Source organism: Chinchilla lanigera, unplaced genomic scaffold, assembly GCF_000276665.1.
Source record: "Chinchilla lanigera isolate Chin_1 unplaced genomic scaffold, ChiLan1.0 scaffold00051, whole genome shotgun sequence".
Lineage (NCBI taxonomy): Eukaryota > Metazoa > Chordata > Mammalia > Rodentia > Chinchillidae > Chinchilla > Chinchilla lanigera.
The window spans coordinates 6,590,696-6,606,420 of NW_004955452.1; the positions used below are offsets into that span (position 1 = coordinate 6,590,696).

Sequence of the window (15,725 nt, forward strand, 5' to 3'; positions counted from 1 at the left end):
AGTAGATTTCATTTCTTTTGTCTATCTTGACATCCTTCTAAAAAGCAAAAGAAAAAATAAATAAATAAAAGCCAAAAGACTCCAAAACTGGAGCCTGGCCTCTCGGGCTTACTGGGGTGTGATCTCATACAACGGCGTAATTTCTCTGAGCCCGGGTTTCCCATTTATACAGTGAAGGGATTAGATCACATCTGATGTTGTGATTTTACTCCAGCCAGGACATTCAGTCTTCTGCACACAGGGATGCACGCTGCATCCACCCCCCTCCCTGTGCCACCTTGTCAAACACAACACTCAACAATCTTCGATTCGGTGAATGGGTCTGTTTGTCTTCTACCACTACCTCGTGGGAGGCCGCAGAAAAGGGCAAAAGAAATATAAAGACTTTGGATTTGAGTCGTGGCGCCTTAACCTCCCCTGTAAAGCTTCAGCTGCTCACTTGTAACATGGGAGAAATACCTAAATTTGAGTGTCTACTCAGTTTACGGGAATTAGAAATAATGTGTGTCAAGTGGTTGGCACCTAACAAGTGCTCAATAAATGCACGTGCAGTACACCTATTGGAAGCCCTGGGATTACTGAATCCGAGAGTTGGCGGTCGTTCTACCGAGCCAGACTGAGAGCTGCCTGTGGGCAACGCAGCCTGCAAATCGTCAGCCGGCCCCACGAAACGGGGGAAGCCGGCCCGGCCCATAGAGACTTGACTCTAATTCCCGGGGGGAAGGCCGAGCAGCGCGGACCCCACCTCCAGGAAGTGACGCTACGGGGACTAGCAGCACCGGAGCTGGTCCGGCTGGAGCGGGGCGCGCGCAGCATGGCGGAAGCGGAAGGGAGTTCTCCGCTCCTGTTGCCGCCGCTGCCGCCCCCTCCCGGAATGGCGGAAGTGGAGGTGCCGACGGCGGCCGAGACGGACATGAAGCATTACCACGGCTCTGGCTCCGTCATCATGGACGTGGAGCGGAGCCGCTTCCCTTACTGCGTGGTGTGGACGCCCATCCCGGTGCTTACGTGAGTTTCCTCTCGTGTGCGCGCGGGAACGAGGAGGGCTCGGGGAGAGCCCGGGCCTTCGCGGCGACCTCGGGCGAGCGCGGACCAGCCTCCGGCCCCTGCGCGCAGCCAGCCCTTTTTCGGGATGCCACCCGCAAGGTGCCTGTTCCCACCGCAGGGAACACGCTCCCGGGCCTCGTGCCGCCTGGTCCAGTCCGGGACAAAGACAAGTGCAGGGCGGCGGAAGGCCGGGGGCCGGGAAGCTCGCGAGCCGCAGGCGTGCAGAAGGGGCCCCTAACCTGCTCGTGAGGAGACGCCGTCATTCCCTGACGGGTTTATTCACTCTAGAACAGATGCTTACTGATCACTCAGGCCCAGGGCTTCCTGCTGCGTCGGGGAGGAAGGGTGGGATGACATCCCGCGCTCCTGGGATGTCAACATTGGTTCGGTTGCAAAGCAGGTGCCGGTCCCAGGGCGTCTGCTTCCTGGATGAAGGTTCTGTAGAGAAGCAGGTTCTGTAAAGGCCAGGGGAGGAGCAGGTACAAGGGTGCCGTTTGCTGCCCTCCGGTTTCGGCATTGACGGCTGGTAACAGTAACCGCTCCTCCAGGTGTGGGACAGTTTGCTAATCTCTTACTGCCATTTACGCTGAATTTCACCACCACTTTTAAGGTAGGCTTATCTCGTCCCGTGGGAAAGCTGAGCTGCTTATAGCACTGTCTTGGTCAAGGTCCTGCCCCCGTAAGCAGAAGCATTCAAAATTCAAGTCTTCTGACTGTCTACTGTCTAACTTACTGTCTTTCTTTTTTTTAACTTACTGTCCTTCATATTTTTTTTTCTCTCTCTTTGAAGCAGGGTCTCACTATGTAGCCCAAACTGGCCTTAAACTCTCAAGGATTGTCCTGCCTCAGCCTTCTGAGTGCTGGGATTACAGACGTGCACCTGCATGCTTCCCTTAAACTACAGATTATCCCTCTCACTAAATGGAATAGTTTTGTTTCTTTTATCAAAAACAGCCAAGAAAATGGCATGGTGGCGCATGCCTGTAATCCTAGCTACTTAGGAGGCTGAGTCAGGAGAATCACAAGTTCAAAGCCAACCTAAGCAATTTAATGAAACTTTATCAGAATAAAAAAAGGCTGGGAGTGCAGCTCAGTGTTCCCTGAGTTCAATCGCTAGTACCACCAAAAAAAAAACAAAACAAAAAAAAAACGAGTGATGATGTGGCCTTATATGTATGCTGCTGATCCTAAAATGGCTTTAATTTTTGTATTTTGCTTAAAATACTTGAATTGTTTCAAATGCTTATGAGTTTAAGAGCATCCAAATCTGAGGGGTTTTGTTTGTTTTTTGTTTTGTTTTGTTTTGTTTTGTTTTGAGACAGGGTCTCACTGTGCAGTTCAGGCTGACTTGAGCTCACTTTGTAGCCCAGGCTGGTCTCGAACTCGCAACAATCCTCCTGCCTCAGCCTCCGGAGTGCTGGGATTACAGGTGTGAGCTATTAAGCCCAGCTCAAATCTGAGGTTTTTTGTCTCTTTTTTTTTGTTTTTTTTTCCAGTACTGGGAATCAAACTCATGACCTCACGCTTGCCAGGCAGGCACTGTGCTGCTGAGCTAAATCCCCAGCCCCTCAAATCTGAGCTTTTAAAAATAAAATATTTAAGAATATCTGTTCATCAATTCATTCAATGTTCTTTTTTGTTTGTTTTTTGAGACAAGGTCTCACTCTGGAGACCAGACCGGCCTCAAACTCACAGCAATCCTCCTGCCTCAGCCTCCCAAGTGCTGGGGTTACAGGTGTGCACAACCACCCTCAGCTTAATGTTCTTTTTTAACACATTTGCTGAGAGACTTGTATGTACCCAGATCTGTAGGTGCTAAGAATGTACAGTGGTGAATAAAGCAAATGCAATAATTGCTCTCATAGAATTTTCTTTGTTGCAATGCTAGGAATTAAACCCAGGGAATGCTGAGGTATATCGCTACCTTTTGTTTTGTTTTGAGACAAGGCTGCCCAGACCAGGCTTGAACTTGTGATCTGCCTGCCTTAGCCTCCCAAGTAGCTGGGATTACAGGTATGTGCCACTATGCCAGGCTCTTACCCAGTTTACCTCATGGTGGAAGGTGTAGAAAGTAAACTAACAAAAAAAAACTTCTGTTAGTGGTGAATGCTATGAAGAAAATTAAATGTTAATGTATAAGTAACTGGGAAGAATACTTAGGAGACGTATTGATTTTGCCAAAACCTATCCTGTTATCGTAAGGGCTGTTTGGCCCTTCCTCATTTTCAAATACACCATGGTCCACTGCAGAGAACTGGTAGCAGCGTGAGGTGGAGATGCTAGACCCCCAGTCATCTGGACTAGAAGCAGCTCACATCCCCTTTCTCCCCAGATCTGTGTGCAGAGGTATCCGTAACACCAAGGTGAACAGGGGCTCAGGCTCCCTTTGGAGGTCTTGCCCTGGGCGGAAAGGGAGGGAGACCAGCGGACTAACCCTTGTAAGACACTTCATTGTTTCTGAAAATGGACAGAACTAGGAACAAATGTGCTACAAGGAACCACATCTGTCTTTGGAGGAGAAATCAGAGGAGGAAACCGAATCGGAAAATCTGTCTGCCTCCTCAGGGATGTTAATAATTCTGCATGCAAAGCCCAGTGATAGCTGCTGCTGCCACCAGTAAAAACAACCCAGGTTGGGTGCTTCCTCCGTTCTGAGCTCTGTTCTAAACATTTCACGTTCACTGTCGCTAGTCCTTACATCAACCTGTGAGAACAGACCCTGTTCCCTCCTCCAGGGCATAGGAAATAAAAGCCTAGAAAGCTGCATGGCGTTTTCCCGCGGAGACAGTCTGCCTTCCCAGTAGAGTTCAAGGATTCATTCCAAGGACCTCTTTACGTAGTGGTCCTGAGCAGACACTGTCCACAGAGCAGCGCTGGAGCTCGCCTTCCTAGAGCTTCCAGAGTGACGGTCTACTTTGAGGGTTACTTTGGGGCTTCCACCAGCTATGAGGCCCTGCTCTTTTCTGCAGCAGCTTAGAACTCATCTCTGTTGCATCCGCAGCCACCAGCACAACTGCGGTGTGTGGAGCACTGGTCAAAGCCAGACCTCCTCCCAGTCAAGGAGTCGGGGGCCGGAGCAGATCCTGAGGTTAGGGTCTAAGAAGCCAGGTGAGCTATTTGCCCATAATTCTAAGTGTCCATCTTATGGCCCTTGTGGGTCCTCAACAACTTACTCCTTGACAGTTCAGTCAGCCAGATAGGAAGTATTTATTGAATACTTGAAGATAGTAACTATGATATATAAGGTAGAACTCTCAGCACTTTGCAAGCAGATCCTATGTACTCCTTACAGCCACCTGTCAAGGTGCTTATTACTGTCCACAGAGGGACAGGAATGAGTAACTTGCCCACGACTATGCCTAGATCCAACATTGGAACCAAACTCCACTCTTTTTCTAATTGGCACATAGTAATTGTATAGACTTATGGGGCATAACATGACATTTCAATACTAGTTTAAAATATGTAATGATCATAGCTGGGTGTGGTGGCAAATGCCTGTCATCCTAGCATTCTGGGCAGCTGAGGCAGGAGGATCTCAAGTTCAAACTCAGCCTGGGCAACTTGAGAGAGACCTTGTCTCACAGTTTTTATAAAAAGAGAATGGCTAGGAATGTGGCTCAGTATGAAGGCCCTGGGAATGGGGGAAAAAATAAATATACATATATATATTTTAAGTATATATATACACACTATATATGCTAATATATATATGAGATCAGATTAGGGTGATTGGAATATCCATCACCTGAGACATCATTTCTCTGTCTAGCTATTTAAAAATACATAATTGAAGGGCCGGAGATACAGCTCAGTGGCACAGCGCCTGCCTGGAAAGCACAAGGTCGTGAGTTTGATTCCTGGTACCAAAAAAAAACAAAAACAAAAACAAACTTTGGGGCTGGGGATTTAGCTCAGCGGCACAACGCCTGCCTGGCAAGCGCGAGGTCGTGAGTTCGATTCCCAGTACTGGAAAAATACCAATAAATAAATAAATAAATAAATAAAAATAAAAATACATAATTGAAAAAAATTAAACAATTTTTGTCAACTATAGTTATAGCACTGTGTATAGAATATTAGAGGTTATTCCTCCTATTAGCTGCACCCCCTCCATTCTTACATGCAGGGCATTTGTTCCATTTCATTAAAAAGCATTTGAATGCAGCTATATACCAGGCACTGCCATAAGGGCTACTACAGCAGACATACTTGTTCTCATGGAATTTAAGTTTTGTGGGGAAAGATGGTCATCATATAATTTCAGGTAGTAGTGCATAGATGCTTTGAAGAAAGTGAAGCACAGTTGGGTGCGGTGCATGCCTGTAATCCCAGCACTCAGGAGGCTGAGGCAGGAGGATCACCCTGAGTTCGAGGCCAGCCTGGGCTGCAAAGTGAGTTCGAAGCCAGCCTGCACTGCATAGCAAGACCCTGTCTTCATTTAAAAAATGTGTGTGTGTGTGTGTGTGTGTGTGTGTGTATCTTCATATATGTGAAATAAAAGAAGGAAGGATAGCAAAGCAGGATAACAGAGCTGGGGTGTCCGGACTGTGTGTGGCTGTCTAGCATCCTCTGACCTGGCCTCCCTCCTCCCATCTGCCCTCCCATTCCTCATACATAGGCTATACTTTCCTGCTTTGGAGTTTTCCTTTCTGCCTGTCCATATCCTGTCCTTTTGCAGGTCAAAGTTAAAAGTTACCTCTGTAATGTCTTTGGTGACACCACCTCAGCCCCGTGTCATTGCCCCCACCTCCATAGCAAGGTGCTTAGTGTTCAGCCCGGTACCTTGAGGCTGGGACCAGGCTGCTGGCCTTGTGAGGCCCGCTCAAGCTGGACATCTGTTTCCATTACATACTTTCTGTACTGTGCTGTATTCTGTTCTGTTATATAACACACTCTATGGCTGGGCTTCCTATGTGTTATATAGTAGGGTCCATCTGAGATTTGTGGGGTTTTTGTTTGTTTTCTTTTTGGTAGCAGGGATTATACCCAGAGCCTAATGCATGCTAGGCAAGTGCTTTACCAATAAGCTACATCCTCAGATATTTTTAATTTTAGACAGAGTCTTGCCAAGTTGCCAGTCTGGACTTGAACTTGCAATCCTCTTGCCCCAGCCTCCTGAGAAGCTGGGACCATAGATGTACACCACCATGCCTGGCTGCCATGGAGGCAGTTTTTCAAAAGTAAATCTCATAGGGCATCGTGATACACACCTATAATCTCAGCTACTCAGAAGGTTCAGGTAGAAGAATCACTTGAGCCTGGAATTCCAAGGCCACAGTGGGTAATACAGACCCTGTCTAAAAAAAATAAATAAAAGGGGCTGGAGTGTAGCTCAGTGATAAAGCACTTGTCTAATAAGCATAAGGCCTTCAGTTTAATCCTCAGCACTGCAAATAATAATACCCAGGTGTGATGGTGCATGCATATAAGCCTGTAACCCCAACACTCCAGAGGCTGAGGCAGGAGGATTACCTGTGAGTTCAAGGCCAGCCTAGGCTACATAATGAATTCAGAGCCAGCCCAAACTACATAGCAAGACCCTGTCTCAAAAAACAAAACAAAAAAAGACAATCTTTAAAAATGCTGGGCTGGGCATGGTGGCACATGCCTATAATTGCAGCACTTGGGAGGCTGAAGCAAGAGAATTGTTTTGAGTTTGAGACCAGCCTGGGCTACAAAGTGAGCTCAAGGCCAGCCTGAACTGCATAGCGAAATCCTGTCTCAAAAAGACAAAAAAAGAAAAGAAAAGGCTGGGGATATAGCTGAGTATGAAGGCCCTGGGTTCAATCCCCAGGATCCAAAACAAACAAAAAAGGAGTTGGGGATATAGCTCAGTGGCACAGTACCTGCCTGGCAAGCACAAGGTTCTGAGTTCGATTTCCAGTACCAAAAATAACATATAATAATAAATTTTCTAAACACCCATGGCTTTTTTAAAAATGCCCACAGCAATCCTTCTGCCTCAGCCTCCTGAGTAGTGGGATCACAGGCATGTCCTGCCACACCAGGCCTGTTTTTTGGTGTTTTGAGACAGGGTCTCGCTGTGTAGTCCAGGGTGGCCTCAAACTTGTGTCAGTCCACCTTCCTGAGCCTCTTGAGTGCTGGGATTACAGGTGTGTGCCACCATGCCAGGCCTAGCAATAAAAAAAATTTGTGTGTTTTGAGACAGGGTGGCCTTGAGCTCGCTTATGTAGCCCAGGCTGGCTTTGAACTCATAGCAGTCCTCCTGCTTCTGCCTCCCAAGTGCTGGGATTACAGGCATGTTCCATCACACCAGGCCAGGCAGTAAAATATTTAAATGCCCATGGCTTTTAAAACATTGAACTTTTAGTTCCTGGAATGCACAAGGTTTTGTCCTCATCCCCTCCCTTTGTCATAATGCTTCCTCACCAGCTTTCCTATTGAGGTTGTGTTTGCATACCATACAGTGCACAAATCTTAAATATACAGCTCAGTGAATCTCTGCCTATGTCCACATCATGTAACCATCACACAGAACACCACAGTGCCTTTGTACCTCTTCCACCCAATTGTCCTGCAGGGATAACCCCTCTGCTAACCTACAGCCATAGGTAGGTTTTGCCTTCTCTTGAACTTGATATAAACAGAATTCTTTTTTATCTTCCTTCAGCATTAGGCTATGAGAGTCTGTTGTGTGTAGTAGTTTGTTCTGTTGTTCTTTTTTTGTGGGGGTATTGGAAACCGAACTCAGGACCTTGTGCTTGTCAGGCAGGCCTGTACCACTGAGCTATATCCCTGGCCCAATTCTATTCTTATTCTTGTTTTGATTTGTTGGGGTTTTTTGGGGGTTTTTTTGTTTTGTTTTTTTGGTTTTTTGGGGTTTTTTTTTCTGGCACCAGGAATTGAACTCACAACCTTGCACTTGCCAGGCAGGCGCTGTGCCACTGAGCTAAATCCTCAGCCCCCTTATTCTTGTTTTGAGACAGAGCCTTGAATTTACTGTGTAGCCCAGGTTGGCCTCAAACTCACAGCAATCCTCATTTAATGCTCTACCTGTTTAATAACTGTTCAGACTTATGACCCTCTGCTCAGACGTATGAACCATCTTTTTTTTTTTGTACAGGTCTGTACATCTTATTATTTTTTGTTTTGTTTTTTAGAGACAGGATCTCCCTATGTAGGCCAGGCTGGCCTTGAACTCACTTTGTAGCCCAGGCTGGCCTCAAACTCACAGCAGTCTTCCTGCCTCAGCCTCCCAAGTGCTGGGATTATAGGTGTGCACCACCTTACCCAGATAGGGTAGTCACATTTGCCACAGGTCGACTTCTGAAGGTGGAGGCCTTAGAGCCACAGCAGCAGCACATGTGCTTCTTACTACAACACTTTCGAAACGGTGACATTCCCTTCGTCATCTCACTTGTGCTGCTGAGACCAAAGCTTTTTTGTTTTTGAGGGGTTTTTTGTGTGTTTTTTAGGTACCTGGAATCCAACTCACGACCTTGTGCTTGCCAGACAGGTGATGCGCCGCTGAGCTATATCCCTGGCCTTTTTTGTTTTGTTTTTTGAGACAGGGTCTTACTGTATAGTCCAGGCTGGCCTTGAACTCACTGTGTAGCAGAGGCTAGCCTCAAACTCAATGGCGATCCTCCTGCCTCAGTCTCCTGAGTGATAGGATTACAGCTATGCACCACACCTGGCTAAAAAGGCATATACTTTTAAGAGTTCAGTTCAAGAAAAGTGGGGATTTATTTTTATTTTTGTCTTCTGTGACTCTTGGGGTGGAACACTGGGCCTTGCCAGCGCTACGCAAGTACCCTACCACTGAGCTGTTCCTACATCCTGACTTCAATTAGTTTTGGCAGATGCCTCTGGCTATTTTACTTAAAGGTGTTATCGGCGTTTTTGTACAGGACTGCGTGGGCACAAGCATTTGTTTCCGTTGGGGGTGTACTTGGGAGAACTGCTGAGGGCCAGGGCCCGTGCCAAACTCCCAAAGCCGTAGGAACTCTTCATACTCCCCCAGCAATGGATGAGAGCTGCAGGTGCTCCTCACCCTCCCCTGCGTTCCACGCTGTGCCCTTCTCCTTGTGCCCTTCCTGCTGGGCACAGGGCTCTTCCGCTGCACTGCCAGTGCTAGGCAGCTCTCCTTGTGTGTCCCCACCCCTGCGGAGCACCCTAATGAGCGCGCATTTCACAGCTTTACACCCAGCGCTCCACACTGGGGGCGACATGCCCCGCGTCTGTCTCACTGACGGCAGACCCCAGCTCTGGCCCTTAGCTGCCCTTTCTCCTCACAGGTGGTTTTTCCCCATCATCGGCCACATGGGCATCTGCACATCCACAGGAGTCATTCGGGACTTCGCTGGCCCCTATTTTGTCTCGGTGAGTCCTCATTCTGCTGGCCTTGGGGTTCGGGGCTACTTCGAGGCCAGCCTGTCTTGCCTGCAGGAGGCTTCCCATCTCCCTGAGCGCAGGAAGGTGCAGGTAGCACGCAGCCTAGCCCTAACCCCGTACCCTCGCCGTTGTTTGACCCCTTTCCCCCTTCCCTTGGCTGCAGGACAGGCCGGAAGGGCAGTATGGTCAGAGGATTCTTAAGTAACTGGCCCAGCCCTTTGCCCTGCCCCAGGGGTCCCGAGACATGGGTGGGGTTAGAGGCCCTAGGAGTCAGGCGTCCGAGAAGCATGTCCCTGGGCCTTCAGAAGGCGGGAGCCAGGGGAGGTTGATGGTGGGTCCGGGCGGGCTCCTAGAGTGAGCCAGCTGCGTTCCCAGGTCTGTTCCCTGGGGGTGGAGCAAGCCTGGTCCAGCGGCAGCTCTGACGAGCGCACACCTCTGCCCGTTTGCGGAGCTAGAAGGGGTGTGGTGGCACCAGCCTCTTTATATAAACACTTGTCATAACTGACTTAACACAAGGCCTATCACTTTAAAAATTATTTCACTAGCAGGGTGTGGTGGCACATGCCTATAATCCCAGCACTCGGAGGCTGAAGCAGGAAGATCGAAAGTCTGAGCCCAGCTTGTGCAATTTAATGACTTAATAAGACCTGTCTCAAAATAAAAAATAAAAAAAGGCTATAGGTGAGGCTGAGCAAAAAGGCCCACGGTTTAATCCCTAGTACCCATCCTGGTGTGAATGGGGTCGGGCTGCAGGTGGAGCGGTGACTCTGTGTGGGCCGTCGCTGTCAGGTTAGCAGGCCAGAGTGCTGGCTTTACCCGCAGAGGGAGCCCCTGCCTGTGGTCAGCGCCCAGAGAAGACAGCAGGAACTTGGGCCGGGAGAGTTCCAGGGTGACGCGCTGCCTCCTTCCCACAGAAGGGCTGCTGTTGGCACTTCAGTTAGCATGCCAGCCCCCAGCAGGCCTGCACCACTGCTGCCCCCATGACATACCCGCTCCTGCGTCACCGTCGCTGCACTTGAGCCACTGAGCCAGCCTTGTCACCCAGCCCGGATGCCGGCCCCCCACTAACCTTGCTCTTGTCCCTCGACAGGAAGACAACATGGCCTTTGGAAAACCTGCCAAGTAAGTGATGGGCCCTGCGTGAGGGCCCCACGGCCAGGTTCCTCTCGCCCAGAGCAGCAGGCCAGGCCCTCGTGGACACAGTGTGAGGGGAGCAGCCAGCGCCCACCGGGGCATAGCAGTCCTCTCCAAAGCACCTGCTGCGCCAGCCCCGGGCTGACCTTCACCTGCAGACGTGCAGGCCGTGCTTCAGCTTGGCGAGGTCATTCTCTGCCTGTAGGGCAGAGGTGAGGGAAGAGAAGGGACTGGTCAAGGTGACACAGGTAGGAAGTGCAGTAGCAGGGCTCACAGCCGGGTCTGTCTCCCTCTACAGCCTGCACCCCTCCCCTCGGGAGCAAACAGGCCATGTACGGGATAAAGGAGCTGTGGGGGCGTGCTGCACCTGTAATCGCAGAACTCTGGGAGGCCGAGGCAGGAGGAACACAAGTGTGACCCCAGCCTTGACAACTTAGGAAGACTGTGTTCCAAAATAAAAAAGGACTGGAGGGGGTGGGGGAGGACTGGGGGTGTAGCTCAGTGCAGAGGCACTGAGTTCAAGCCCCAAGACTGGAGAAAGAAGGCATAAGAGGGGTACTATTTAGAACTTTGCTAGTAAGTTCTGCTTGGAGAGCATAAAAGCAGTTCAGGCCCTGAGGGAGAGGAGCTGATTTAGTCGGGCACTTTGGTCCTCATTTCCTTTGTCTCAGGTGCTCACCTAGTGCCAGTGCCTCAGTCATCCTCTTCTCAGAGCAGCGGTGGTGCCCCGTGGCCCAAGGCTGCCAGGAGAGGGGGGGCTAAGGAGGAGTGGGTGACCCCTCTCTGGCTTTCTCCTGCAGGTAGAAATGTAGTCCAGAGGCCTGTGAGCTGGGCATTTGCTACTAGGCTGCTTTTCAAAGACAGTTTTGGGTTTTTTGTTGTTTTAGCCAGGGGGTGGGGGGGGGCTTGAGTTAGGAGCTCATTATGTAGTGCAGGCTGGCCTTGAACTCACTATGTAGCCAAGGCTGGTCTTAGACCTCACAGCAGTCCTCCTGCCTCAGCCTCCTGAGTGACAGGATTACAGGCACATGCCACTATGCTCGGCTTTTTTCTTTTTTTTTTTAATTTATTTTTTTGGTCTTTTTGAGACAGGGTCTCACTATGCAGTTCAGGCTGGCCTTGAACTCACTTTGTAGCCCAGGCTGGTCTCAAACTCGCAACAGTCTGCCTGCCTCAGCCTCCCGAGTGCTGGGATTACAGGCATGCGCCACCATGCCCAGCTATGCCGCATTTTTTAAAAGGAGTGTTGGGGCTGGGGATTTAGCTCAGCGGCAAAAGCGCCTGCCTGGCAAGCGCAAGCTCGTGAGTTCGGTTCCCGGTACCAGAGAAAAAAAAAAACAAAAAACAAAAAAAATAAAAGGAGTGTTAAGGATATTCTTTTCCAGGCAAGAGCCCCTGAGGGCCCCTAGTTCAGGCCGCCATGGTTTCTGGCTGTCTCTAGGCTGCTCCGCCAAGCCTTTTCCCCACACCAGAGCCAGAGGGCGCTGTGTCTGCCAGGGCTCCAGCCCTGGACTCCTGGGATGCGGCATTGCTTAGAACAGCTGTGCTCACCCAGCTTGACGCTCTAGGGCTTCATCTCCACCAGCGTCTGTCACCCTCACCCGAGCAGAACGGTGGAGAGGCCGGGGAGAGCCCTTGCTGCTGAGTGGGCCGCACAGTGTGACACTGAAGTCCTGCATGGTGTGGCCCCTGCTTTATCTCCTGCGTCCAGCATCTGTCACCCTGTTCCTCCTGCTCAGTCCTCCAAGAGTCCCCAGCCACTTGTGTCTGGGACACACTGCCCAGTGTTGGGCCTTTCACTTTGTTCAAGCTGTTCCTCGGCCTGCAGCGGACTCCTGCCTTCCCGGGGGCTTCCCTCTTCCTTCAGAGTAGACTCAGGTGTCACCTCCAGAAAGCCTTCTCATACACTCTGTCTTCTTCCACGCAGGTTACCATGACAAAATGCCATCGAGTGGGTGGTTCATAAGCAACAGAAATTGCTTTCTCATGCTCTGGAGGCTAGGAAGGCCAAGCACAAGGTGCGGGTAGATTCCCGGCCTGGCGAAGGCCTGCAGCACCTGCTGTGCCCTCACATGGGTGGTGGGGAGCAGTCTCTCCCATCTCTTGTGTAGGCACGGACCCCTTTTGTGAGCCCCCACCTCCGCTCTGTTGCCCAGTGACTTCCCCAAACCTCACCTCCTAATACGTCCACATTGGGAGTTAGGATTCAGCACCCCTGCAACACCCGCCGCTGAGTTAGTTCCACCGCCTCCCAGATCCACTGCGGCACTGGGTCACAGCTGTCTGCTATGTGACTTTGTTCTGGAATTGGCTTACTCAACAGCCCCAGCATCCAGCTGTGGGCTCTCACGGAGGCCACAGGGAGCGGTCACAGAGCTGAGAGGCCACAAGGGAGGTGAGCCAGTGCCCAGACCCCCTGTCCTCCTCAGGTACTGGAAGCTGGACCCTGCACAGGTCTACGCCAGTGGGCCCAACGCATGGGACACAGCCGTGCACGATGCCTCTGAGGAGTACAAGCACCGCATGGTAGGCAGCCTGAGCGCGCAGGGACCAGCGTGGGAGATTTCCCCGGCCTGCCCTAACTCACCCCGTTCTGTGCCTCCAGCACAACCTCTGCTGTGACAACTGCCACTCGCATGTGGCACTGGCCCTGAACCTGATGCGCTACAACAACAGCACCAACTGGAATATGGTGACCCTCTGCTTCTTCTGCCTGCTCTATGGGAAGTACGTCAGGTGAGCTGGGCCCTCCTGCACCTTCCCTGGGCTGTCTTCCAGGGATCCCGGCCATTTCCGGAGTCCTTCAGTCAGGAGGGACAGCTGGACAGATGCCAGCTGGAGCTGCGATGGCTCTAGAATGATGAGCTGACTTCCTGGGGAGAGGGTGGTGTCTGCTGAAGTCCCGCTGGTCTCCGGCTCACTGTGACGGCCTTGGGTAACTGCCATGGCCTCTGTGCTGCCACGGCGCTTGGTAAGCTCGGGGAGGGTTCTGGCTCCTTGGGGAGGGTTCTGGCTCCTTGGGGAGGCCACGAGTCCACAGAGCGCCCCGCTCAGGCAGTGTGAGCAGACAGGTCCGCAAGGCCAGAGTCCCTTCCGGGGCCTCCTGTCAGAGGCAGGGTTCTGGGCAGATGGGCCCAGTGGTGGCCCAGGTAGACCTTTGAAGTCACAGCTCATGATCTGTGAGGTCCAAACCTCACCCAGCTCCCAGCAAAGAGAACTCAGGTCGGGTGAGCTGCCCACGGTCCTACAGCGCGGCCACAGACTTAGGAGCCCAGCACAGACCTGGGCCGGTCCGCCAGCCTGCCAAGCTTCCCTCTTAGCTGTGCTCGTCCTTAAAAGCTGCTGAAAAGGAGACTCTTGGAGGTTTTTTCTTTCATCCTGAGGGGCTTTTAGAGGTCCCCTGAGAAGAACATAGCTGTGGTCACAGAGAGACTGAGGCAGAGCCAGCGCTGAACTAAGGCCCTTGGCTCCAGCCACAGCACGGCCGACCCTCACCAGCTCCTCCCAGTGAGACTCATCGCCGGGGCCGGGGCCGGGGCACACAGGCTTCCATCCCCGAGCCGAAGTTCCTGGTCCTCTCCTAGTGGCTGTGCGTGAGCCAGTAGGACCCGGGGAGACCGAGTACACATACACCTCCTGCTCTGGCCGGGGATCTAGACCGCACCAGGAGCTGGGGGTCTTCCACAGTGGGCCCCAGGCCGGGCCCCATCCGTGTTGCCCAAGTTTGGGGCCGAGGGAGCAATTCTAAGAGCTTCTCTGGGGTGGCAGCCCTGTCGGGGTTGTGGGTGGTGGGGCTCAGCCCTAAGCCTGCTCACCCTGCTGTTCTTCCTCCATCAGCGTCGGGGCCTTTGTGAAGACCTGGCTGCCCTTCGTCCTCCTCCTGGGCATCATCCTGACCGTCAGCCTGGTCTTCAACCTGCGGTGATGGCTGCCAGGCGGCCCCAAGCCCACCAGGCTCCTGAGGAGGCAGCCGCCACCCTTTTGGCCCCAGATTCTTCCTCTTCACCCCTAAGGCAGGCTGGGCCTGCGGCGGAGGACCTGCGTTCTGGGCTGGGGACAAAGTGCGGAGGACGAGCATGGAGAGGGTTGTCTGCTTGTTGTGTCTCGCTGGCTTTTCAGGAGCTCCCTGTGCCCTCCCCCTGGGCCTGTGACCCCACCTTTGAGGCACGCTCCTTGTCCGCTGTTAGGACGGACTCACCTCCCGCTGTAGAGCTCTTCCTGCCACTGCCAGTGCCCAGTGCACACAAGGACCCGCCGGCGAGGCCGCAGCGGACGAGACGGGAGCGGGAGCCTGCCCTCCAGCTGCCGCCGGTCTCCGGGCGGGTGGGGCACTGAGGCGTCTCCGTGGCCAGAGCGGCCTGGCGCCTGCCCGACGCACTCCCGAGTGATCGGAGGGGCTGAGGGCCCCGCCGCACCCGCTTCCCTCCGGGGCTGCCAGTGCCTGGCTGCTCTCCCTCTGCAGTTTGGGGAGCTGATGTGCAGAGCAGGCGGTACAGATCCCACCTGGCCCCAGCTGGGCTGCGGGCTGCATGCTGGATGGCACCTTGAGTCCCAAGCGCGGGTGGCCGCTCAGAGCAGCCAGTGCCAGCAGGGAGCTGTGGAGAGGCCATTCCTCTCCCCCGACTACCACTCCCCATAAGTCTCAGAAGGGCCCTGTGCGGCCGCCTCACCCCTACCCCGTGGGCTCCTTTGTGAGGGGCTCCCTGGCGGGACAATAAAGAGTTCTGAGTTCAGAGGCTGTTCCTGCTTCCCCCTCTCTGCGGGTCGCTCACACCTCAGCTGCTTCCGTCTTCGTTCGTGTCCTTGGGCACCTCCAGCCCTGGCCTGAGGTCAGGTTGCCAGTGCCTTGGCCGAGTCTGTGTCCAGTGCCAGGAGCTTATGGCATATCAGCTTCTCGGTGTCCTGCCCAGTGCGCTGTGGGAATTGTCGCCCCTCCACTGCTGCCCCCCAAGCTCACTGCCAGAGGCAGCTGGGCAGTAATGGGCTGGTGGGGCGGGGGAGGAAGAGACCCAGGAGAGGCTGAGCCGGGCCTGAGCCCTGGTCATTAGGAGGACGGATGGAGGTGGGGCAGGGAGGGGACAGGGCCTGAAGTGGGGGTTGGGGGTGACCACCTCTGTGACCCAGGAAGCTGGTAGGCCATGATGGTGGAGACCGGGGGTCTAAGCCCGGCGGGTTTAGGGTGAGAC

At 52.7% G+C, this 15,725-nt stretch overlaps 1 protein-coding gene across 3 annotated transcripts; it reads left to right on the plus strand.

Moving 5' to 3' along the window:
* The first annotated feature begins 767 nt into the window (after window positions 1–767).
* Window positions 768–15,274, plus strand: Tmem222 (transmembrane protein 222). 3 transcript variants are annotated; one of them, XM_005394899.2, is made up of 8 exons: window positions 768–1,008; window positions 4,049–4,155; window positions 9,309–9,393; window positions 10,496–10,527; window positions 12,467–12,557; window positions 12,969–13,065; window positions 13,145–13,275; window positions 14,377–15,274. In XM_005394899.2, exons 1-8 carry the CDS (start codon window positions 815–817, stop codon window positions 14,462–14,464), a joined length of 825 nt encoding a protein of 274 aa, XP_005394956.1. In that variant the 5' UTR covers window positions 768–814; the 3' UTR covers window positions 14,465–15,274. The 3 variants fall into 3 exon arrangements, with proteins under 3 accessions (XP_005394956.1, XP_013375044.1, XP_005394957.1); XM_013519590.1 differs by lacking the exons at window positions 12,467–12,557; window positions 14,377–15,274; XM_005394900.2 differs by lacking the exons at window positions 4,049–4,155; window positions 12,467–12,557 and having other exon boundaries at window positions 775–1,008.
* The last annotated feature ends 451 nt before the right edge of the window (window positions 15,275–15,725 follow it).